We start from the raw sequence: 23,926 nt of genomic DNA on the forward strand, positions 1-23,926 counted from the left end.
CATTTTTTTGCTCTTAAAAATTACCTTCTAGTTAGGAAAAAAAAGAACCTAGACGATAGTTGCACACACGACTTCACATATACCCTGTGTTTTCAGAAAAGAAAAAAGTGTAGAAAATTGATTAGAATAGGAAATCAATGAAATACCTTGTTTGACGGGAAAAATGCTACCTTGTTTGACAACGGGGGGAACCTTGTTTGAAATTTGACCCTGTGGGCTGTGAAACACACTTCAAGACGAAGAAAAAAAAATAAGAAAATAAGAATTAAGGAAAAGAAAATGCTAGAAGAGATGGGTGGAAAAAAACCAAATAAATTCTCTCTTTCTCTCCTCTCTGGATGTCTATAAGGATAAGAAGGGACGAGAAGAAAAAATCTTAAAGCTGTATGTAAGCACATGGAATGACATACATAAAAGCGGGTACACGTGTCGCTAGAATACGCTTTAGCGTAGAAGAAAAAAAAAACGAAGAAGAAAGGAAAAATGTCATCTCAGCTAATCTGAGATGACATTTTTTTCCTCTAATATAGGCGACGGGGCTCACGGAAAAACAATACTCATTATTGTGTGAGTATTACGGTAGGATAGGCTAAGGAGCCACCACTATATCCGGGACGAGTTCTCGTGTGTGTGTGTGTGTGGGTGTGTACGGTTTTACACACGACCACGTTCCTCTTCTGCCACATATCATTTACACAGATTTCATAGATGATGAACTTATTATAGTATCATGGGGATTAGGATTAAATACGATCCTAAAATTTCGTGATCAGAATTGATTTGAGAGCAAAAAATTTCGTGGGAATCCAAGATGTGCAAACGGTAGTGGTCCGGTGGGGAACGGCATCATTTGTGGTGTGAGCGGCTTATCCTGAAATCATATCATACGGTAGGAGGTTTATTCCAGGGAAAAAGAAAACATTGTTCATTTATTTCCCTTTCAATGCCCGGCTCAGATTGATGGAAATAGGCAAAATAACTTAATACATACATATGTGATTTCCTGGAAGCGTTTAAAGCTTCAGATTTCTTCGTCCAAGAGGATTTTACCCCGGTAGTCAGAGTATTTATTTCTTATTACTTATTTATTTTATTCTATTTATTCTATTTATTTTATTTATTTGTCTATTTACGTAAGTGGTACATTGTAAAGAATTATTGTGATGTTCCATGTTTGAATCAAGAAAACAAAACAAAACAAAGGAAAACAAAAAAAAAACAAAACAAAAAACAGAATAAATTCCTAGCGGGAATGTTCGAAAAGAGTAGATCAAAAAGCACTGTTCCACTCTTTACGTATTTATCGAGGATTGGGTCATTATGCAATCTTTCAAACAAATTTAAGTCGAGTGAAAATAAAAATTTCTGTATGAGAAAATAAGCGCCTTTAGGTTTTTAATGAAATGCTTAGTTGAAGTGCAAAGAAAAAAATCCGGAACTTTGCCATTGAATTCTTTTTTTTTATAAGGAAATTCTTTTTTATTTTAGTAAATCTTCATAACGTAATCGTCTATAACATATGTAGAAGATATAAAACTATTTATTTATCCCTATCTTAAAGGATCTCTTCGTAATATTAATACCGACCACATTTCTTTGTTATTTACTAGTCTATTCAATTTATTTAATCGTTTTTTGCGCTTGAGTGATAGAAAAATTCGAGTAAATGATGACGGAAATAGGTAAAATCTGGGTGAAATCCAAGAAAAAACGTCAATTTAGAGAGTTTAAGTGACATTATCTGTGCTGTTGGATTTCTCTACAGTAACCACCACCACTCCAATTATCCTTATCTCAGCGGTAGACACGAGAAAAAAACTATTAGTTGTTGACAATGGCAGAAAGACAAAAAAAAAACAACAACAAAGAAGGGGATCAGAACGATTGATTGATCCGTCGTTGTTAAAAAATGATTTATTTCGCCTTTTTTTCAAACTTTCATTTTCAATTTCATTTTTTCAACTTTCTCTAAGATTATTAGGGACATAGGAGTCAGAAAAATAACGAAGAAAATTTAAAATATACCAAGAAGTTGCGGAAAATTTTATTTTATATTTCATTATAATTTATTTATTTATTTAATCATTTTGTATTTATAATTGTTCTCGATCTTCAATCTAAAGAATATTTTGAAAAAAAGAATATCGCGGAAAAATTGCGACTGCTAAGCGCTATATGAAGTATATGAAATTCTTCTATCAATTATAATAAAGTATTTTAGTAACAAAAAAATTATTAATTTTTTAAAAAAACATTTCTAGAAAACCAAGAACATCTTTTAAGAACTATTTCAGCGGGAGAAAATTATTCATGTTTTTAAAAAACATTTCCAGAAATTATTTCAGTGGGAAAACATTATTACTTTAAAAAAAAAACATTTCCAGAAAACCAAGAACATCTTCTAAGAACATCTTGAATAGTATAGTCACCGTTCTCCCGCTCTTCTCGAGTCTGAAAAATTTCCACAGATCGAACTTCGAAGTCCCCTAATAATTGAAAAATCCCCTAATAATAATTGTAATTGTACCGTAGCGTCAAACGTTTGTTCACCTCATTATCCTCATTAATCTCCACGGCAAAACACCCCATATGTCTTTGCTTTGGTGCTGTGAATCGAAATCGTGGAAACATGTTGTGTTTTCGACATTTACGCCGCGCATATGTACGACTGGTGTTGTTGTTTTCGCGCAGATTTTTGAAGCGGTTGATGTCGTCGTCGTCGTCGTTTGTCGCAGCTAGTAGCCCCCCTCCCGCCCTCCCTCCTCCCGTCATCCGAGTGACACAGCACACTACATTTCCCGGAACATGTGGACGAGTTCCCCGCCACGGATCTTTCGAAAATTTTTTCGCCCCCCGTCCCATCGGTCGGTCGGTCGGCGTAAAAGAGCGGAGCAGGAGGCGATGGCGGTGGCGGCGAGGCTTTGAGTCGGTTTTTTGTAACATTGTCAAATTCATCATTCAACGCGGGATGAGGTTGAAGAGTTACTTTTTTCCCCCGATGAAGAAACGCTCGTTCCTCCTTCAACTCAAAAATCCTTACTACAGTAAGTCATCTGCGGGTATACTGTAGGTTTTTTTCGATACTGTGGATTTTGGTGAACGTTCGCGGAAAAGAGTGGAAAAAAGAATCTTGTGGAGGCAAACATACCTTGTTCTCTTTTTTGTGTTTCATCCGTCTATTTTGAAACCATATTTTAACCTGAAACACATTAGTGATATTTCATATTACAGTAATGCCCGAGGAAACTGTAATCCCAGAAAAAAAACCGTGCTATTTTGGGAGACCGGTGCAGAGTATACAGAAAATATGAAATTTAGAATTGATCATCGGCTAGTCATGGTGAAAACTTGAGAAAAAAAAGGATGAAAATTCAAAAAATTTCAACAAATTCAATGTTTGTCATCTCTGCACTCTCTTAATATAGCACAGTATTTTCAACAGACGATAACTAAGCAACTCACCTGCCGTTCAGTGAGCATCAACGAGTGGGCGATTTCGATTCGTCGTTTCCTTGTCAAATACTTATTGAAATGAAATTCCTGGAAAAAAATAAGGATTTTTCCAGAAAAAAATCAATAATTTCCCGTGATTGGCTAGACGGCTAGTTATACATATGCCTTAGTGATCTTAATATATACAATTTAATTAATTTTAATTTTTCCTTTTTACATGAATTAAAATTTAAAAATTACTCCTGAATCATTAAAAACGAAGTAGTTTGACATTTAGGAGTGAAAGAAGGTATAAATTGTATAACCGCCTAGTTCCGCAATTTTACGAGCCACCAACTAATCAATAAATCAATGGAAATCAACTAATGGAAATTAGGCGGCTAGCATTAACCGCATTAAGTGTTCGCGAATCCAAAAAACCTTACCTTTTCGAGTTCAAGCACTTGATTTCTCGTATAGGCCGTCCGTTGTCGTTTCTCACCTCGTGATCCACCTTAAATAAAAGATTTACGGTATAAGAATTATGTATATATTAAAATTTAAGACATTCAAGTTTAATTTTTTTTGAATTTATTTTATTTTTGATTTCAATTCAATTTCAATTTTTAAGTTTTTTAACGAATTAAGAGTTTCATCCTTAGACTTTTTAATCCTGTATGATGAAAATTCATCCTCACGACTTTCAAAAAGAAAAAAAAACCTTGAAAAAGATAAAACGTTAAGATTTGAAACAAATCCTATAAGATTAAAAATTAGATTTTTTTTCTCAGATTGAAAATTCCATAAGGTTTTCCTTAAAAAGAAATTTTGCTTGGATATTTTTTTTGGATGTAACGTGAAAAATCCGGTCATCATAGTATTCCTTAGTAAAATATTTTATTAAATTTTAATTTTCAAGAATTTTTGTTTGTCATTTTAAGACGTTATTATTATTGAGGTAGATTAGATATATTATGACAGATAGATTACTTGGGTATTTAGGGAGTATTTTTATTTTTAAGGATATTTTTAAGAGGAACTCTTCGTATCGAACAAATTTTCCCGGGAAACTAGCCCCACCCAATGCAGAATATATAAAATGTGGTCATCCGGGATTCCATCCAGTAATCCCAGTCCGCAATCATCCTGGGGGATCAGCTGAGCTGAGCTGAGCTAGAAATACGGCACGGATTGTAAATCAGGAAGCGATATGGATGTGGCAGTGCGACGCCGACTGAGATTTATTTCACCCATCGTAAATATTTTTGAAATGGACAGTTATTGATCCAACATATTACAACCGCCGAAAAAAAAGAAGAGTAAACTCTTTGTTAGAAGAGTAAATGCAGGAATGGAATGAAACAGATGCAAGCAACAAGATGAAGGGAGGAAAATGTAAGGGAAAATTAATGAATATAAGTGCAGGCATGATTCGGTCACTGCATCGACCTAATCCTCGAATGCAATCGATTGATTTTATATGGAATCCATCTTGAATCCAAAAATTAGCTCTACAACCTAATTCTGCCTAGGTAGGAATCTTTTTTTTCAACAAAAAAGCAAGAGAGAAAAGGAGAAGAACCTGCAAAATCGTATGATTCTTTTTGAAAAAGGCGAATGTCTCTTAGATCTACTCAATAAATTTTCCAGAAGTACTAATGCAGTTTTATGTCATTGTTACTGTATAAATTATTCTATTATTCGTTAAAATAAGAATGATAATATTAAAAACATTCAGTTAATTTCCTCTTCTTCATTGAAGACTGCAGTAGGAAGCTGGGAACATTGTTTGATTCCGTCTAAAGTATTAAACACGAAATTTTCCTCAAGCAAAGAGTTCGCTACATCTATTTTATCAAGGAAATTGAAATCTCTTTTTTTTCTCCGAGAAATCAATGGCTTTAGCTCTGAAAACCAGAAAAAAACCTAAAAACCACGTTCAAAGGGTCCTGCAAAAATCACTATTTGCAGCCGCGAAATTAGCTGTTTAAAGCTGTTTGCAAGAAGTTCCACTTTGCTGGACTCCTGGATGTTTGTAGAAAAATAATAAGTCAGTAACAAGTAAATATGTTTATAAAAAGAAAACAATAAGTTAATAATAAGTAAATATGTAGGTTTAAAGAAAAATAATAAGGCAAATGAAGCTAGACAGAAAATGCTCGATACCGTACCCATAAGAAATATAACGGATCCGCGAACGCTCAGAATAGAAATCGATCGATTTCTGGAGATTTCTGGCGACTGCTACAATCACTATCATCATTATCTTTTCTACCGAATCCCAGTGAGGAAATGTTTGAATTTTTCGTACGATATCGATACGATATCCATGATATTTGGCTAAGGACAGGTTGTTTGAAGTGTTTTCAAGAATTTTAAGGATTTTCGGGATTATGGCTATGTTGCTCAGGTGTCGCGTCGTGTCGGCACAACATTCTGTTATCAGTTTCAATCAATCTGCTTTTTGAGCTCTTTGGATAAGTCATTGACCTCAAATAAGCAAAACTAGACCCCAATTTATATCTCTACCGCGATCCTGTTGAGCTTAGCTGACTCTGCACAGAGAATTTATCCCAGACTTTCAAGTCGAGCTTAATTTTAGCCGATAGCACTGTCTGGTTCCGTCTATAGAATCAAAACACGAAATTTGACCTAAACAAAGTGTTTGCTCACGTCATTTTATCCGAAAAAATTGAAATCTCTTTTCATCGAAGTTTTAGCTCAGAAAACGCAAAAAAACATAAGAAGGTTTTCTTGGAATTTTGTTTTCGGATGACACATTGTTCATTCAATGCGCAAATATTTCTTTATTTTTGAATTTATCATTACAACATTATTTTTACAGTTGACCGTTGTCTATTTTTTCTGCATGCTCTTCATTTCTTTCCCGATTTTAAAATTTTTAGAGTTTACTACTCCACGAAAATGATGGATTGCACCGTGATAAAAATGGTATAGATTACATATCCATGCGCGTCAATCAATCAATCACAGAAGAAATTGTTCGGAACAATAGTCTCTGTTCATGGATGTTCTTAAAAATACATAACCTGGAAGATTCCATAAATTTCCGTTGTTCAACTATGAGTTATGATGAATTTCCTCAAGCATACATATTTCCGTGGACGAATTAGAAAAAGAAGCAATTCATCAAAAGAGTTTCACCTCGGAAAATTATCGAGATTTTTTAATTAATAAATAATAATGATAATAGTTTTAATAACAATAATAATTATTTTAATTTATTATTTTTTCTACGAATTTTTCCCATTCGTTCAGGTTCCGGTTATATCCGTAGAATACTGACGGTTATCCACCAATCCGTTACGTCATTTACGGCGTCACGTATCTGAATGCTCTTTTAGCAATTTTCATCTTTCTTTTTCCTTCTTTCTTTTCTTTTTTTTTTCAATAATTAAGAACTTAGGACAACTGGCCTTTTTCTGTTTTCCACTTTAGTATATACAATTAATTGTTTTAATTTATTTCCGTAGATGAAGCTTAATGGACGAGTTGTTTGGCCAAGTTACCAAATTCAGCTAAGTGATAATTAACGTTACATTAAGCTGCTAACATTGTATATTTTGTTACAGTAATCAATAGTGAGAATATCGAAAGATTTACGACCGACGAATTATTACACTGATGGTAATTTTTGTACTTTCTCGCTCGCTCGCTCGTCTCACTTTGGAAAACCAGAATTCGATCGAGAATCGAGAGAGCACCGTGCAAAAGTTCAATCTCGGGAAAAAAGAAGACGGAGAATATGGGATCGTCGGTCGTTGTCGTTTTCAACGGGTATCACTACTCGAATAAAATCCAGAAATTGAAGATAAATCAATGAAGATTGATGGAAAGATCATTCGGAACTTATTTTCAGCAAAAGAACAGTAACAGGCAAAGTTATATGACAATTTATTGATCAGACGACTTCTGCTGACGGTTCATACGAGGTCACCTAATTGAGGGAAATCATCTGGGATCTAGTCCTAGTGAAAAGATTTGCTACCGTAGCTAGGAGCTAGGACTGTAGATAAGATTTGATTTTCGATGTTTTCCTTGAACTCCCCGAGTAGAAATCGAATCGATTGAAGTATGAAAAAGCGTGAATCGAAGAAGATTGATGGAAGAATCATCTGGAACGTTTTTTCAGTAAAAAACGATGATGTTAGAACAATTACAGATGGAATTATTAGACAATTTATTGATCGATTGATGTCAAACGAGCTCAATTGAAAAGATTAATAAAAGATCATCTGATCGACGAAAATCTTCTTGGATCTCTATGAAATATTCTATGAAAATTTGCTTAAATTAAAAGAAATATCTTGAAAAATCCAACTAAAAATTGTAGCTGACGTTGTAGCTGAGATTTCAATTTCAATATTTCTCTTTAATTCCCGAATAGACAGATTCATCCGAGAATTTTTCACTGTTCTAAAGCGATTTGAGATCAACTATCAGCTGATCGCGTCAAATCGGCTCAAATCCGCTCACGGGTGGTATTTCGCTCCTTGAATTCTGCTGCTTTCCCGGCGTTTTTTCTGCCCGAAATTGGATCTCCCGAAATTTTTCCGGTTGTCGTCACCTGCTCTTGTGTGCCCGTTCCCAGCGCTGCGCTGATTTGTTCCAGATTTTCAGGAGTGTGTGCGTGTGCGTGAATTCCCGTACAAAGACGAGCTGTGGTGCATCCAGGCATCGGTCGGTGATGGATCGGTGCGTAACACATGCAAATTAATCGTGGAAATGTGTGGGAATATGCGTTCCGATGTGTGTAGGCCGCTGTTGCTGCCGCTGCTGCTGCTCCTGTTAAGGACAGATGTTTGAATCCTAGCCGAACCCACTAAAGTTAAATTCTTACGGGCCCCACGTAACGTAAACGTAAACGTGCGCTGCGCTGCGCTGCAAAATAGCGCTAAAACTGCATGCAAATGCAACAATTGCTGACGTTGCTGGTTTTCGTTTCATTTCACGTCTCTTTTTTTTTGCGTTCGTTTGCGAACGCGTCGTCGATGAAACGAGTTTCAAGTGCCGCGCACCGTTTGCAACAGGCTGACGGGTTTTTTTTTTGTTTGACGGCCCTGAAAAAGTGAAGATTTATGCGTTGGACTCCTATTGTCCCGTATATGGTGTCGCCGAGAAAAGACGACCGTATGGCACCACTTCTTCGGTCGGGCGGAAAAAAAACGACGAAGGTTTATGCAAAATTGCATGAAGATGGTGCTGATCTTTCTTTTTTTCTCGATATTTTAAATATTTTTTGAAGAATTTAGACAGTTCCGTGCTATTTCACTGAGCATGCGGAGTCTAGGTTTTGATCAGTTTAGCAGAATAAGCGCAGCGAAACCCAAACCTTCAAAGTTGACTTTAAAAAAAAGCATCTCGGTGATTTTTCCCATTTTTATTTATATTTTTTTAATTCCTTAGCTCCAACAATGCAAAATACGGAAACATCCATTGTTATAGCGGTGTAGATTTTGTTGTGGAGATGTTCGGTCCACTTAAATTGGCTCTACCTTTTTTTTTTGCTCTCTCATCAAATTTGATTCTCCATCAATAAATCGGTTTAGAACTTTCCACCCCCATTAATCCATGATTTTCTAGGATATTTTTTTTTTTGGTATTCTACATATACGAAAACGTTTTCAATTGGTCCCAGGAAAAAATTATTTTCCGTGAAACTCCCCTGGATTAGCTCAAAATTAGCGCATCACATAGAAAAATTTGTATTAGTTCTCCTATTTAAGGTCTAGAAAAATAACTGAGAAATTTTATCTGGAAAAAAAGAATGAATTCGATCCTGGCTTGAACAAAAGGCTTATGAATTCTCAGTAGTGCCCTCCTTCAAGGTCAGAATATCCCTCGAGCAGGACAGGACTACCGTACACTTGACTTTAAACACTTTTAGAGAGGACAATAATAGTCTTATTGATTGATCGTGCCGGGAAACAACTAGTGGACTGCGATGATTGGTTGAGCTTTTCTTAACAAAAACAACGCAATATTGAGCAAAAGTTTCGAAAAAAAATCGGGTAAATAATAAATAATAAATAATAAAGTAATAAACAATTCGTTATGTGATTCGATTTTGTTCCTAACTCTATGCATCAATCGATAAAGATCACTGTGGAGGACTATATACGACCCAATTCACAATGAGCAGAATTTGCACCCGAGCCCGTATATCTGTCTTTCGGGATTAAATATGATGGAAAGAAAACCTTTTTCTTTTTTTCCTTATTCAGGGCGTGCTACCGAAGTTATTTGGTTACTTTGCTGACGCAAATTCGGTGCAACGGGGGACTTCGCTGCGGGACCTGGCCGTTTGTTCCCAGGCACATTTCCAGTGCTAAAACTGGTCGAAAAGTATTTCTGTTGCGTTTGTCCACTGATAAAAATTAAATTTTATTTTCAAAAAAAAAAACCTCTAAGACTAAAATTTATCGGTTATGGGCTCCCAAGTGCATCTGAGATATGACCACTCACCAGGAAATTATTGCGAATAAATATAAAATTTATCCAGAAAATCGCCCTCTAGTCGAATTTCTCCAAGAAGATCCTAGGCGATGGATTAAAAATGCTCCGTCGGTAATAACACTGTGAAAAAACGTGAATTAATGGATTTTCTGACAGCTGGATGGACAGCGCCCCCGGACCGCCAACGAATTAATCATGTCCACCGCAAAACATCTGCTACTAGTACATTCGATGTAACAATGTCCCCTGGACTTAAATCCTCGTTTAGGAAGCAGATTTTAAAGCGGCGGATCCGGGAAAAAGATCCTGAGCTTCGCTTTGGCTACCGTAACCGGTGGATTCTACTCGAAATTCTATAAATCCGAGCTGGTTACGCTGACGACGGGATTAGGAGCAGACGCAGATCAGCGCGCACTACCACCTTACGCCACGTGCGCTTCGGCGAGATCGTCATCGTTCGTTTGCAATTTGCTTGTTTGCGGACCCACTAGCTTATCATCGATCATTATCGAGAAGTGGATTTACAACTGGAGACACGGAGGGCCGAGGTCGTTGTGTCGGGCGGGACCTTTGTGTCCGAGAGGTGTGCTGAGAATCGCCAGCCGCCCGCCACCTCTGCCCGGCTCGTGTATTGTGACAGCTACTATCAATACCGTAAACTTACGGGTGCATCAGGTGTTCGTGAGCAGACCCGTGGAAGATGTGAGAATATCCTAAAAGCTTCACGGAGACGTAGGGAGGCTGATATGAATGAGTATCAGAAAATTATTATTAAGGTATGTACAGGTACTGCATTTTCTTTCTGGGACCTAACTAACGAATCGACGATGGGCAAAATTCCTAAGTTCCAAAGATACATATTGATCGATTCGATTCGATGAATTGTAGGAAGGAAGCACTCAACGATTTTCTACCGCTCTTCTTGAATTGATTCTCGTCAACTCTCGTTCTTCTTCTAACAGAAAAAAATATCTGGCATTGAAATAAATAACAAAATAATAAATAAATAAATAGTTACTGAAAAATCCCACCATATATAATTTGATAATAAACGACATCTCTTCCGTATGCGAAATATTTTGTAAATTAAAGGAAAAAATAGGTGAAGACAATTCTTTGGAGATTCAAAAAAAAGTCAGATGTGGAAGTTTACGGTAACATGATAGTAAGTGCAAATAGAGATGGGACGGCAAGTCCTAATTAAAACAATTATTAATTAATTAACTAATTAGTGGGTCAATTCGAGAAAAAAAAACACCAAAAAAATCTCGTCTTCTAACATCTAAGCAGTTCGATTTTGTTTGTTAAAGATAAATTCTGTTTAGTTTTCTTCTCAAACCTCTTTTAGAATTATGCAGAGTAAGAGAGCAGAACAATGTTCAAAAATATACTCCTATTATGCATCCAGAACTAATTTTTACTCTGGAAAATGACTTTTCGATCACATCTGTTGTGTTAGTTGTCCAAGTTTTACTTTTTTCAAGAAAAAAAAAGAAGTATCAATCAACTACGTAGTTGTAGCAAGTGGAAAAAACTGAATTGGGCCAAGGTTCACGGAAAATTCTGGAGAATTGACACAAGAAAATTCTTATGAACCAAGTTTACTCGCTGTAGGACCAGGATACATAGAAGCGCCTAAGTGTCAGAAATGCCTCTTTCAGGGACATCAGTTCGTTAGAAAAAAAAATAAGCTGCTTTTTCTACTTTGGGTCCTATTTTGAAATCCATCGGAGTTTAACTAATATCTTTCTTTCTATTCATTATAAATGGAGGATTTATACCTCTTTTTAAAAGGCGACACGCTTGATTTAAGGGTGCTTTTTCTGTGCGGGACCACGAAAATGTATGGATATAGCTAAGGATTTTGATCTAGGATACATATAACAAAAATTCTCCTTTCCTTCCTTCCTCTTCCTCTTCTTCTTCTCATTCTTCTTCCTCTTCTTCTTCCTCTTCTTCTTCTCATTCTTCTTCCTCTTCTTCATCGTCTTCGTCTTCTTCTTCCTCTTCCTCTTCCTCATCTCATTCTTCCTCCACTTCCTCTTAAAGCCTGTTTTATTTAGAAATGCCCTACCGCAGTGCATAAAACAGACGTTTCGCGCTGGAAACGTTTTACCCTCCTCGAACGAACGAGAGGGGGGAAGGGGGAGGCGGGCAAAAAAAACCTGGATGCTTTCCATCAAGCGCGAGAGGAAAGTGGGCGAAAAATGCCATTGGCATTTGACATCGTCCATCCATTACGGCTGCTGTGGAACTCAACGAGAGCCTTCTACCTCAAAGAAGCCGAGATCGATCACCGTTGCTGGTGTTTTGACAGATTCGGGAGCATATTACAGCGTTGCTGTCGGCTATGACTATGACAACGTGAGCGGTTGCTTCCAGCAGCAGGTCTATCCAAGTTACAGTAAACCCTGGATTTCGGTTACGGGTTTCCTAGGGAGGTTTGGAGACCTGTGTGACGTTAGGATGTGAGGTGTTACTACTGAAAATTAGTGGAATACCGCAATCCACAAAGATCTAGTCACTCTTCGAATTTTCAAGAGAAAATCGAATAAAAAGTGCATGTATAGTGCATCAAAACATCGGCCAATGAGCCTTTTCGGCCAACGCACACCCGTTTCCCTTGAATGAAAACGGGTCCAGTGCGAATTTTCGGGAAAAATTAGATTGTGTATTAGTTATTTGTAAACATACACAGGTGAAACAAACACTTTTTGTCAACTGATTTGTTTGAAGTGATAAATAAGTGAGTAAAATAGCGCTAGTTAATGATTTTTTTATTGGACAGTTATCCAATAGTTTTATAATAATTAATAGCAGTTTGTTTTTGTAATTAATAGTAATTTTTAAACCAAGTTGTCAATATCGCTAATATCTACATGCTTAGCGTCTCAAAATCCAGAGTACGATGATCTGAGTTCTAAAAATTCCGAGACGAAAACTGAAAAACCGAAAATTCTCGTTCAAACTAAAATAATTGCAGCGTTTTGCATGCACTATGCACTGTTATTCTCCTCAAAAAAAGATTGTATTCGATCGCTTAGAAAATCTCTTCTCGGTTAGAGTTAAAATAGAGAGAAAAAAGGCCAAAATATCTTTTTTCTATCAATAAACATATTGTCGAAATAATACAAAAAATGTAACAAAATTGTGCGTCTTGAAAAAAAAAGCACCTGGACGATACGGAGTTTTTGTTTGAGACGACAATTTAAGGAAATCCATTGAAAGTTGAAAATTAGGGTAATTTGAGTGTTTATTGTAATCATTGAAGTTTCTTCGAGAAAAAAACAATTATGATATTACTGAGAGATTTTCCGGAGAAATTTTCCCACAATTTTTTCGTTTTCGTTTCTCAGCCCAATAAGGAATGAGGAAATCCTTGCTCGAATCCTTCAGGATGACCTTTTCGAGAGCTTCAACCATGTTCTCCTTGGTCTCTTTTCCATTTCTCCCCTCTCGCAACATTACGAGAAATAACGCGCTCCATTCCATCGAAGAACATCGTCGGGCGCCGATTTCATCTGACACGTAGTAAATTAAAGGGCGCAATCAGCGGGTGCAATTAAAACAACTAATAGGGCAATAGGAACTACATTGGGACGCGCGTGCGTTCGAGTGTGTTTGCGTCAACAACACATAAATCGACGATTAGCCGTCGAGCAATTGGTGTGGATTGCTGCGAGGCACGCGATGCGGATACGGTAGCAGTTGGGACGATGACGATGGCGTTCCCCGAACGCTGCCGGCGAGCTGCCGGCGAGCATCCGCACTCCGATACGGAAACGCTAGCCGAGCAGAGCAGTAATTGAGCCGAGTTATTCCCCCATAAACGAGTTCGGTTGGGTTACTGTAGTCCGGTAGTCCGGGGAAGGAGGAGGAAATTTTTTTTTAGCACCACTATTGAGATGCCATTATTTCCTATGGACTTATACAGCCGCTTGTTCGCGTGCGTTCGCGGGCACGGCAACGATTTGTAGAATATTTTTGTTGACGTGCGGCAACGTTTTCGTGGTGCCCTTGAGAGTTCGATGGGAAATTTTTCATTTTCGCTGGACGCTCGTCACTTCACCCGCGCGACGCCGATTTATGACTTATGAGAATTGGAGTCGCTTAATTTCGAATCAACCGCTTCGTTGCCGGGTGCTTCGAGAAAATTTCGAGCCAACCCGCTCTCAACTGTCGAGGCGATAAAATCAGCGCTTCTAGTTGATGCCGGTTGACGACCTTCATCAGACGCGGCGAGGGATTACGGTAATGTGAGGAGTTGTACGACCAGTTATACGAAGCTTTTACGGACCAAATCGGGAGGTTAGGGTTAGCTGAGCTGACCTTACCAGTACATAGGTGTTAGATGAGATGAAAGTGTAGAAGAATACAATAAAAAAGAGGAATGAATGAAATGTAAATAAATGTGAAATAAATTATGTAAATAAAATAATGTAAATAAATGTAAATGTGAAATGAATGATGGAGAATGATTGTAGCCAGAATTCATCTTGGATCTCAGCAGTATCACGGAAAAATTCGCGTAAACACCTCTTATTTCTATTTCCTTTGTTATTATTATTTATTTCCTCTATTTTTTCAATTTGTTACACTTAATTTCCAATGTTTTTTTGTGGGAATTTCCGAATTGTTCAAATTTTGCGCCATTCAGCACCCTGTATGTACTTAACTTCAAGAACAAACAAATGAACTACGTAGGTATTTTGATCATGTATGTAGATTAAACGTAAATTTTTGAGCTCGTCGTTGTGATCTACAGTATCCGGAACTTTATCAAATAATAGGTAACGTAGTAAATCAATTCAGGACGGGTAGTAGGTAGTGAAAAGAAAAGGAGATCGTTGTGTCCGGACAAAATTTAATCCTTTAGAATTTTCCACTAGCTAACATATTTTTTTTTGTTTCTCTCCAATTTCGGATTTCCCGTGGAAAATTAGTGAAAAGCTGAGAAAATGTGTGAAAATATCTTGCATGAGTTCAAGTTTAACCTTCGAAATGAACGAAGGGGAGATCAAAATTGGTACACTTCCAGGAAATCAATCGATGCTGATCGGATAACTATCTATGAAACGGATGTCCAGATTGAGGGTTAAGTTCTAAAACTCTTACTTGAGAAGTGTTAGTTAATTTGCTAAAAGTCAGTGGAGCCTGCTAGTACCGTAATCTTGTACTTGTGAAATTAGCCGCACTAAAATTTAGTGGATACCAACGCATCCAAAATCTGTGGATAAGCACTAGCAGTGCAGTTTTTGTGGTTAAAATATGTCGCTCCGTAATACTAGGATCATCCAACTGAACTGGCTAATCAATCCCCGAAAAGAAATCAATATTCGTACGTATTGATCGGTTTTGTTGAGCAACACGTATTGTCGATTTGTCACATTCCACGCACACACACACACACACACTCAGACACACAGAGAAGTTTGCGTGCCACCTTGATTGATTAGACGGCAGTCGGTCGCGCAAAGAAAACGATGGCATACGAAGAGTAACTCGATTACTGTAGTTGTCGGCGCAGATCAAAACACAGACCCTAGCACATACGTAAAGCCGGGAAAAACGACGATGAGGAATTGATTTAAAAATAACCCGGTTGAAGGAAAAATCAATAGTGAAATTATCTGACTTTCGCATCTCTAACATGCATACGAGCAAACGACGGCAGCCGTGAAATTCGGAGGATTACGGTAGGCGGCCGAACGAGTGCAGACGGGGAATCGTGAGGAATCAATGGAGGAATTTTAAAGATTCGTGGACATTAGGAGGATATGATTAGAGGAAATTACTCAACGCTCAATAATCGCTGAAAATCCGGGAATAGTCGATTTTTTCAGCAACAGAAATTTTCAGAAAAGACTATTTCCTGGATCATATTTCATTAAGATTTCTTTCAACTTTTCCAAAATCTTTCGGAAGAATTTTCACGAAAGAATTAGATGTTATTGTATAAATGGCTCTCATCTGTGCTCGAACCAATTGGACTCAATAAAGGTTTTTATATTTTATTTAAATTGTTAGTTATTTAAGAATCATGTTATTTATTATTTAATTATTTAAAAAGGTTTTTTTGCCTAGTGGCCTGAGGTTACAAAAGAATAACAGTTATTTTAGGCAGATAAAAAAATAAACTTTGAAAAAATTGAACTGGAAACATTGAAACAGAATTAGCAATCGAAAATATTCTGTTTAAAATGTTTAAAAACAAAAATTAAAAATCTTCGAAGCTTTCACAGATTAATATTTATCGATTTTATTTAGATTGAAAATAATTAGGTTGATAATAAAACATCGAAACTTAATTAATAAAATCCAAAATATTCGGGAACACTACTTGGAACATTTTAAAATAGCCGGTGGAAATCTTCAAAACATCCGGAAAGTTCCGGAAACGAATCGAGAACTCGAGTATTTCCAGAGAGCAATGTCGAGAAAAGAAGAACGAATATGGAAAAAATTGCATTCACATTGGTTTAAGCCAAGAAATAACCTTCACCGGAGCTAGAGTGCACCCGGGTCATCCATGGATAAACAGCTGCAACGCCCGGCTTCTCCTCGTCCCCGTCTTTTTTCTCATCCTTGTCGTCTTTGGACGTCCAATCGACCGATTGTTGTGGATAGCACAGGCTCTGCAAAAGCGGAGCGTTATGGATTTTTTGGAGGGAAAGGTGGAATTCAATTTCAAGAAAAAGGAATGAATTGATTTTCGAGTTCAATTGAGAATATTTTCAGGGAAACTGTAACTGAAGCGGCGATCACATGCACACATCTATAATTTTCGACAAAAATATCGATTGCAAGGGTTTTTTAACTTTTGGATTTCAAAATGCAAACGTTACTATAGAGATATATGGACGCTAATATAGATTTTTCTCGTTAAAGGTATGGAATGTTCTAGAATCCTGGACAAAACGGGAAAGAAGCGAGAGGATTCTAAGCAAGTAAAAATTCCTTTATTTGAGATTAGCGAATCGTCAATAATTTCCACAATCAGCAGGGAGATCCGTGGAATCAGCAGAATATTGCTCGAATATTTTCAAAAAAAAAAAAGATTTTTACATAACAAATTTGTGACCACAGTTTCAGAAATAATTATTCCCTGAAACTTTTCGAAAGAGTTTGCAGTTAGTTTTCACGATTTTAAATCCACAAAAACATCTTTTTGTACCCGGAAAACTCTGGAAAGAAAATTTTAGAGCTCCTTTCGAAGGTTTTGGAACCGATAACAACATATTTACGTGTCCCTACGGAAATCTCAATTTTGAGCTGTGGATAAAACTTCCGTCAGAGGTCTCTTCTCAAAATTTTACTTGAAACTTCTTACTTTTACTTCTTTTTTGTATTGGTTTTATTGATTCCGAAACAGAAAACAATTTTTCTCGGTGGGGTTCAATTTTTTTTCGATTGAAGAACCTATAATGTAAGACGAGAAAGAGCTCAAAAACATTGAGGAACGAAGCATTTAAGGGAAAATTCCACACTTTTTTGACATCGTTCTACGGGCGAAAACAATTGATCTTCGAGCTGCGAAAATTCTACCGGCTGTGGAGAAGAAAAGATCGAGCGTCAGAGTGTCGCTACTGTATTTCCAGACCTAAGAAGACATTTGTGGGGGATACTGTAGACTTGTTCTGCAACGGTTGTCGTCGTCGTCGTCGTCGACCGACACGTTCTTCAACTTCTTTTGGAAATAGATGAAGGAAGAGCGTATCAAACGTGGTATGGAATGAAACCGCTTGGAAGAATCAATAAACAAGGGGAAAAAAGAGAGAGAGAGCGAGATTTTCCTGGCAAAAATCCAGGAGGTCGATAACGACGCGAAAATCGAATCCACGGGGAGGGAATTTTTGGGTGATCGCAACCCGGCGAGTTCGCATGAACAACGAACTGAGCGGCGTCCGGGTCTCGTGTTCGTGGCGGTGGCGGCGATGGTGGCGTTGGCGATGGGAAGAGTCGTAAATCTAAGGAGCAGCGCGGCCCGGTGATTAATATGCTGTGCTGCTGCGCTCGCTCGCTCGCTCGCTGGCCGGCGCTCACCATCTGATCGTCGTCGACCAGCGACAACGGCCAACGGCCGCTGTCGCTGCCGTCGCCGTTGGTGGTGGTGGCTCGATCGTATATCATGCGTCACAATCTGCGCTTGACTCCGATTGACTCCCGAGATCCACCATATTTAGTATGTGTCGGTGAAATAAATAGCAGCTGCGATGATTTCTTCCAGGAATAAGGACCGGCGGATGGCTGAGATGTAGATAGAAAAGACTGTTGGGAAAGGGGAATTCTCCTTGGAAAAAAAGCCCCACCGACCATAATTTTCAGGAAAAGTCCGGCCATAGCATCTATAGATAATATCTAAACATCGTGGATTGAAGAGTAGAGTGTTCGAAAAACGGAAAAACGATAGAAAGTTAATGAAGTCGAAGTTTTTCTGAACGCTTTTTATTTTGAATTTCCAAGAATAGGAATTGGGAAACTTGGACGGGGATATGGATAGGAAAGATTTTGAGTAGGGAAAGTATGACAAAGAAGCTCTTCAACTCTGGTTTTTCAGGAAAAATCTGGATGAGATCTGTAGATGACAACTCTAAAACCGGCAGAGTAAAGCTTAGAATGTTTTAAATACGGTAGGAACTTTAGAAAAATTGAAAATTTTCCAATGTTTTTTCTTTGTGGATAGCATCCGAGAATTTTTAAGAGAGAACAGCGAATTACTCTGATTTTACCGACATATTTACTGGTCCCTGAAAGTACAGTACTTCACAGCAGTTAAAGTATGCCAGTACACTTGATGTAAGGGTGTCTTGGCTTTTTTGTCGACATTGAAAACTGGACAAAAGAAAAATGAAATGTCGATCCGAGTTGGAAAATTTACCGGAGAACTAAAAACCATAACTAAGCTGAAAAGACGCGAAAAACTCTGAACTTTCACGAATTCACGAAGTTTTGCCCCATGAAACTTCTCATGATATTCGAGTTTTGATTGAAAAAAAAAACAACAGGAATTAGTTTGCAAAAGAGATGCATCGCTCAAACATTCTGGAAACGTTTAGGAAAATATCTGAGGACAACATCCAAGGCATGGTTCCAAAAATTATTCCGGCGTTATTTTGCTGGAAAGCAGCCTCTCAAAAAAAAACGATTTTGAAAAAAACAGCTGCAAAATTTGCATCTAAACAAAACTAGATTCTATCAGGATTTCGAAAAAAAAAAAGTATTGTTTGATGAGAACGCGGATAAAATTGAACAGCAACGAGAAAAAACTGTTTTCTGTGTGTGGATCGACAAATGCAACTATATAGAAAGGAAAATCTGGTAAAATCGAATAAAACTTCGGAGAGTAAATCCTGGATGGACATTTTATCCACGGTTCAATCCACGGCCCTATTACATAGGAAATTGGAAACATTACAAAGTGTTCTTTCGTAGCGATTTCATGGGAAACCAGGAGAACTTGTGGAGTTTTCTGAAACTATCCGGGGGATTGTTGTGTTGCGAAACGTGGTAGAAATGAATTGAAATGAGCAGATTTTTTTTTCCAGAAAACTATTATGTGCTAACTTCGCGAAATAATTTAATAGGATTCTCCTCTTCCACAGAACAACGAGGTATAGTGAAAGGATTCCTTCCAGAAAACAAAGTTAAGATGGGAATTTGCATTTTTCTTCTTCGACACTACAAGACGTGCGTGGACGAAAACTCTGTGAAACGTCTCTTATCTCATCGTTTCACATGATTAAACGAGCTCGCCAAAAACTAGTTATTGATTCAAAAATGTTCAACAACCAGGCCAGTGCCAGGATTCCAATGGATTTGTATGAAATTTGTACTTTTTCCCGTGTGTTACGAGCAAAAATACCAACCGTTATTGTGTTCGTAATGTTTTTACGGATTGATTAACAAGCGACGCTGAAAAATGTCCGATAGTTTTCGATTGATTGAAACCAGATGCAGCTGGTGGTGTTTGTGTGTCATTACAACACATACATCGGAGGTGTGATTAAAAGTGATTCAGTGAGGAAACAATACGAAAAACCGTAGAGTATCAGAAAAGAAGTGGTGCGATTTCGTGGAATTTCCAGCTGATAGCCGGCGGATTAGGAAAACCCGAAAAAGGGAACACAACCAAGCACAGAGTATATTGAAAATATTGATTTTACGAGTATACGATTGCGAAAACGTCAGTGAAAAATGATGGAAAACGTGAACTCACCGGATCCGGTCCATTAGCGGCTGAGGACGGATTCGCGAAGCTGGGCGTCGGTCCAACCGTCGCACCGCCGCCCGACGGCTGGAAATAGGCCCCCGGTGCGGATTGAGGCGTTTGTGAATCGTAGTAGAATGCGCCGAGGCCGTTTAGACCTTGCGCAGGGCCACCAGCAAACTCCGATGACGTCATAGGCGCACACTTAACAAATCGCAGCTCATTAAGCGGACTGTCGGCTAGCATCGCCGTGGGCGTGGTCGGCGTGCGGTTTCCGCCGCCGCCGATTGGTCCGCCGCCCGGGCGGGGGCGTGGCCTCGCGTGATCGCACCCGCGGCGACGGCGGCGGCGGCGGCGACGTCGCACGCACGGTGCCACGAGCCACGGCTGCGATTGCTGATATAGATGATAAGTGGTGATACGGTAACGAGATGTACGAGAACATATCCGACTGTAATGAGGAATAGATGGAAAATTTCTGGAGAAAAACTGGAAGAAAGGAAAGATGACTGCACAAAATAGAGGACAGGCGGAGTTTTCCTGTGAGAAATCCGTAAAATTCGTAAAAATAAAACTTTAAGATTACTATGAACTCATAGTAATCACGTTCCAGACTAAAGAAAAAGTTAATGACGCTTCCAGATTACGAATAAGAGAAAACGACCCGTTCAGCGAATATACTCACCTAAAAAAAGAGTTCTCAAAGAAATATCGTGGAAAATCGCGGGAAATTTCCACAACTTGATCAGTGTTGCCTTAGAATAAAAGAAAAAATAGGAAACTGAACGTCTGACTAATGACAGGAAGAAACGTATGGATGAGTTCATGTAAAAGACTCTAAGGTACTAACGTAGTGAAGATCAGCGACATAAGGTGTTTTTCTTAGAAATTCGAAAAATTTTGAAAAAGTTTACTTACAATTACAATCTAGTACAGTTCGAATTCTAAGAAAAGATGGAATCAATGTAGCAATAAATAAGGAGGAAAAATATCATCTATTCCTAACTAACGTCTAATTTGATTCAAATTTTATAAAAGAAGTGGAATTAATTTGATAATAAATTAGGAGGAAATTCGAGTTCCCATAAGAAATACTGTAATTTTAGGATATTTTCATCCTGCTAACTCTAAACTCAGTTCAGTCTAGTGCCAAAAGTAAACGATTTCTGCTAAGTACACTAAGCATTATTAGTATATAAGTATAATAAGTTAAATAACGAGTATTTAAATATCCAAAATATAAAATTATTCGCTTGTTTGTTTTTTACCTAAAGCAAGAACAGAAAATAAAATAAAAATGAATAAAATAAACAATATAGAATAAAATAAAGATGGAAAATAATTCCAAAGTTGTTCTTCCTATCCAAAAACAAATTCAATCTAAGCTCAGATATCAGTTATTTTAAACCTCGCCCATATTTGATGAATGTAAGAATTTTTTCCGAACATTTTTCTAAAAGGGACGTAAAACCCTTGAAATCACTTTTTAAATTTCAACCGCGATTCAACGAAGTTTGCTTGTTGTAGCCATTTAATCCCGATCTATCCGAATAATTGGGTCCATTGAGTAAATGGAAATCTCCTGGAGTAATAATCTACGCTCTGTAGCCTTTTTGGGCTTTTAACAGTGAAATAAATAAAAATATAAACAAATAAATAACCGGGCAATCGTTTGTAAAGAAGCGAACCAATATATCTGCTTAAATTTTCTTTTTTTTAAATCACACTAATTCTAGGATTGAGTCTTATAAAGAAAAAATAGGCGAAAAATAATTCATACTTCATAATTTCAATAATAATACAACACTTTTAAAAACTTCAATAATTTAATAAAAAAAATTCCGAATAGAACCCAGTAAGTTTGTAATAAGTCAATAATAATTCAATAATAATAATTCCAAAAAGAATTCAACAGGTTTGCAATAATTAGAAAAATAATTTAATTTTCTGTGAAAGCTATGTGTTATCCTAGAAAGAACAACAGTTGGAAGACACTCGTACATGTCACAGTGTGTCCTGGAACGAACTACAAAGTATGAAAGAGGACTTAAGGCGAATTCACATAATCCTCAATTACAGTAATTAAATTGGGCGTGACCTCGAAATCACTGTAATTCCGTAAAATTATATCTCCCTGTTGATTTGGAGAACTGATTTGAAATTGAGAATTGCAGTTCGTCCCTAGCCGCTGCGGTGGCGGTCGTTTTGAACAAATACCCCGAATCCGAGCCCTCTAATCTGGCTTTAGTCATGGTGAATCCGTGTAGTTTGCGTGGCGAGTTGGTTATCTTGGCCTTTGGCGGCACGGACATCAAACGTGCCGCCATCCGCTGCAGCTATCCATCGTCGAAGTCAGTTCGGCCGAGTGTGTGTGGCCTCGCCTCGACTCGTCGTCTCGCCGAGATTTCTCGCCGAGAGGCGGCGGCGGCGGTCGCTCCACTCTCGCGGTCCTCGTCGTCGTTGGTTAGTTCGTGCTGCTGCCATCACCATCGCGCCCTCAGCGGATCGGCATCGAGTCGGCGAGGACCCATCGAGTCTCATCCATCAAAGCGCTATGAACATACGCCGCCTGCCTCTCAACTAGACATACGGCCAACGGCAACGAAGAGCTACCGTAAGCCTTCGTAATGATTTGTGCTTGTTTGGAGTCGAATGTGTGTGAAAGAACGTGCTCGTTCATTCGTTCGTTCGTTTCGTTTCGTGTCCGTTCTTCACGATTCACAAAACGGCATAAAGTAGTAATTTATGGTAGTTTTCCTACTGTGCTACGTGCATTTTATTGGTTACGGTAGTTTCTTTGGTCCGCAGTTATCTCGGTCTCTTCAACCGTCGAAAATAAGTGGATAGGAATGGATTTGTGTATGAATGTGAGATGACAATGAGAAATTGTCCACGAAAGGTGAGATTGATTTCCGAGACGATCGTCAAATATTGGGATGGGCATGGGGGCCACCTTTGAGAGGAGTCGTAAAACCAACAGAAATGATCAAAGAGAGCCCATACACACATGGAGAAACCAGAAATTTGGAGAAACCAGAAATTTGTTGTTGTAAAATATTGGAAAAATTGTTAAACATCCGTGGCATAGCCGAACTGGTCGTTGAAGTTGATTTAAACAGGTGTCGGTCGTCCCATTGTCTCACGTCTAAGAATTTTCTCTACAGGTCTCGAGAAAAAAGTGTAGCGATTAGAAAAACTGGGGCTTAGAGCATCACGGTACGTCAGGTAGGTCAAAATCATTGTTACAGTAATCAAAACGTTTCAATCACCTAGATGTTATTAATTCATTAGTTCTGATGGATATAACGCTACATATGTACTGTGGAGGAAAACAGTCAAATGGAGGTCGTATTGGATGGTACGGTCGTATGGATTACGGTAAAAGGAAACCTTAAACTCTGCTCCTGCTTCAATCCTTGAAATCAATTTGAAAAAAGTTGCACTTAATCCACAAACTAGTCATTCTACGATAAAAAATAGGGGTAGAGGAGCGAAAACATTGAAAAATAACAGCAATCTGCAGCACATGCGTAGTAAGCGGTGAGTAGATCAAGTAAACTCGGAGGTTAGCGTTAGGATAAATAAATAGGTTGAGAAAAGTCAATAAAAAAAATGTCTGAGGAAACTGAGGAAACTTTTTCGTCTCCAAACTGTTCATTTCAACGTTAAAAATAGGGTAGAGGAGCGAAATCACCAAGAAATGGTACCTGCCTACAGTTCAAGCGTAGTAGATCAAGAAAAATCGGAGGATAACGCTAAGAACTACGGTAAAAAGAGATCTAAAGGGTTTTTTAAAGGTGATATGTGCTA

General features: G+C 38.0%; 2 protein-coding genes across 3 annotated transcripts; one reads left to right on the forward strand and one right to left on the reverse strand.

The window, feature by feature from the left end:
- Positions 1-769: 769 nt before the first annotated feature.
- Positions 770-20,362, reverse strand: RB195_012255 (uncharacterized protein; the record flags this gene model as incomplete). 2 transcript variants are annotated; one of them, XM_064194029.1, is made up of 6 exons in its annotated part: positions 770-871; positions 3,149-3,199; positions 3,463-3,540; positions 3,879-3,946; positions 16,412-16,544; positions 20,126-20,362. In XM_064194029.1, 6 exons carry the CDS (start codon positions 20,360-20,362, stop codon positions 770-772), a joined length of 669 nt encoding a protein of 222 aa, XP_064051611.1. The 2 variants fall into 2 exon arrangements, with proteins under 2 accessions (XP_064051611.1, XP_064051612.1); XM_064194028.1 differs by having other exon boundaries at positions 16,406-16,544.
- Positions 20,363-22,366: 2,004 nt separating this feature from the next.
- Positions 22,367-22,744, forward strand: RB195_012256 (uncharacterized protein; the record flags this gene model as incomplete). The annotated part of the gene is made up of 1 exon (XM_064194030.1): positions 22,367-22,744. One exon carries the CDS (start codon positions 22,367-22,369, stop codon positions 22,742-22,744), a length of 378 nt encoding a protein of 125 aa, XP_064051613.1.
- Positions 22,745-23,926: the final 1,182 nt, after the last annotated feature.

The sequence above is a fragment of the Necator americanus genome, chromosome III (assembly GCF_031761385.1).
Source record: "Necator americanus strain Aroian chromosome III, whole genome shotgun sequence".
Classification (NCBI taxonomy): domain Eukaryota; kingdom Metazoa; phylum Nematoda; class Chromadorea; order Rhabditida; family Ancylostomatidae; genus Necator; species Necator americanus.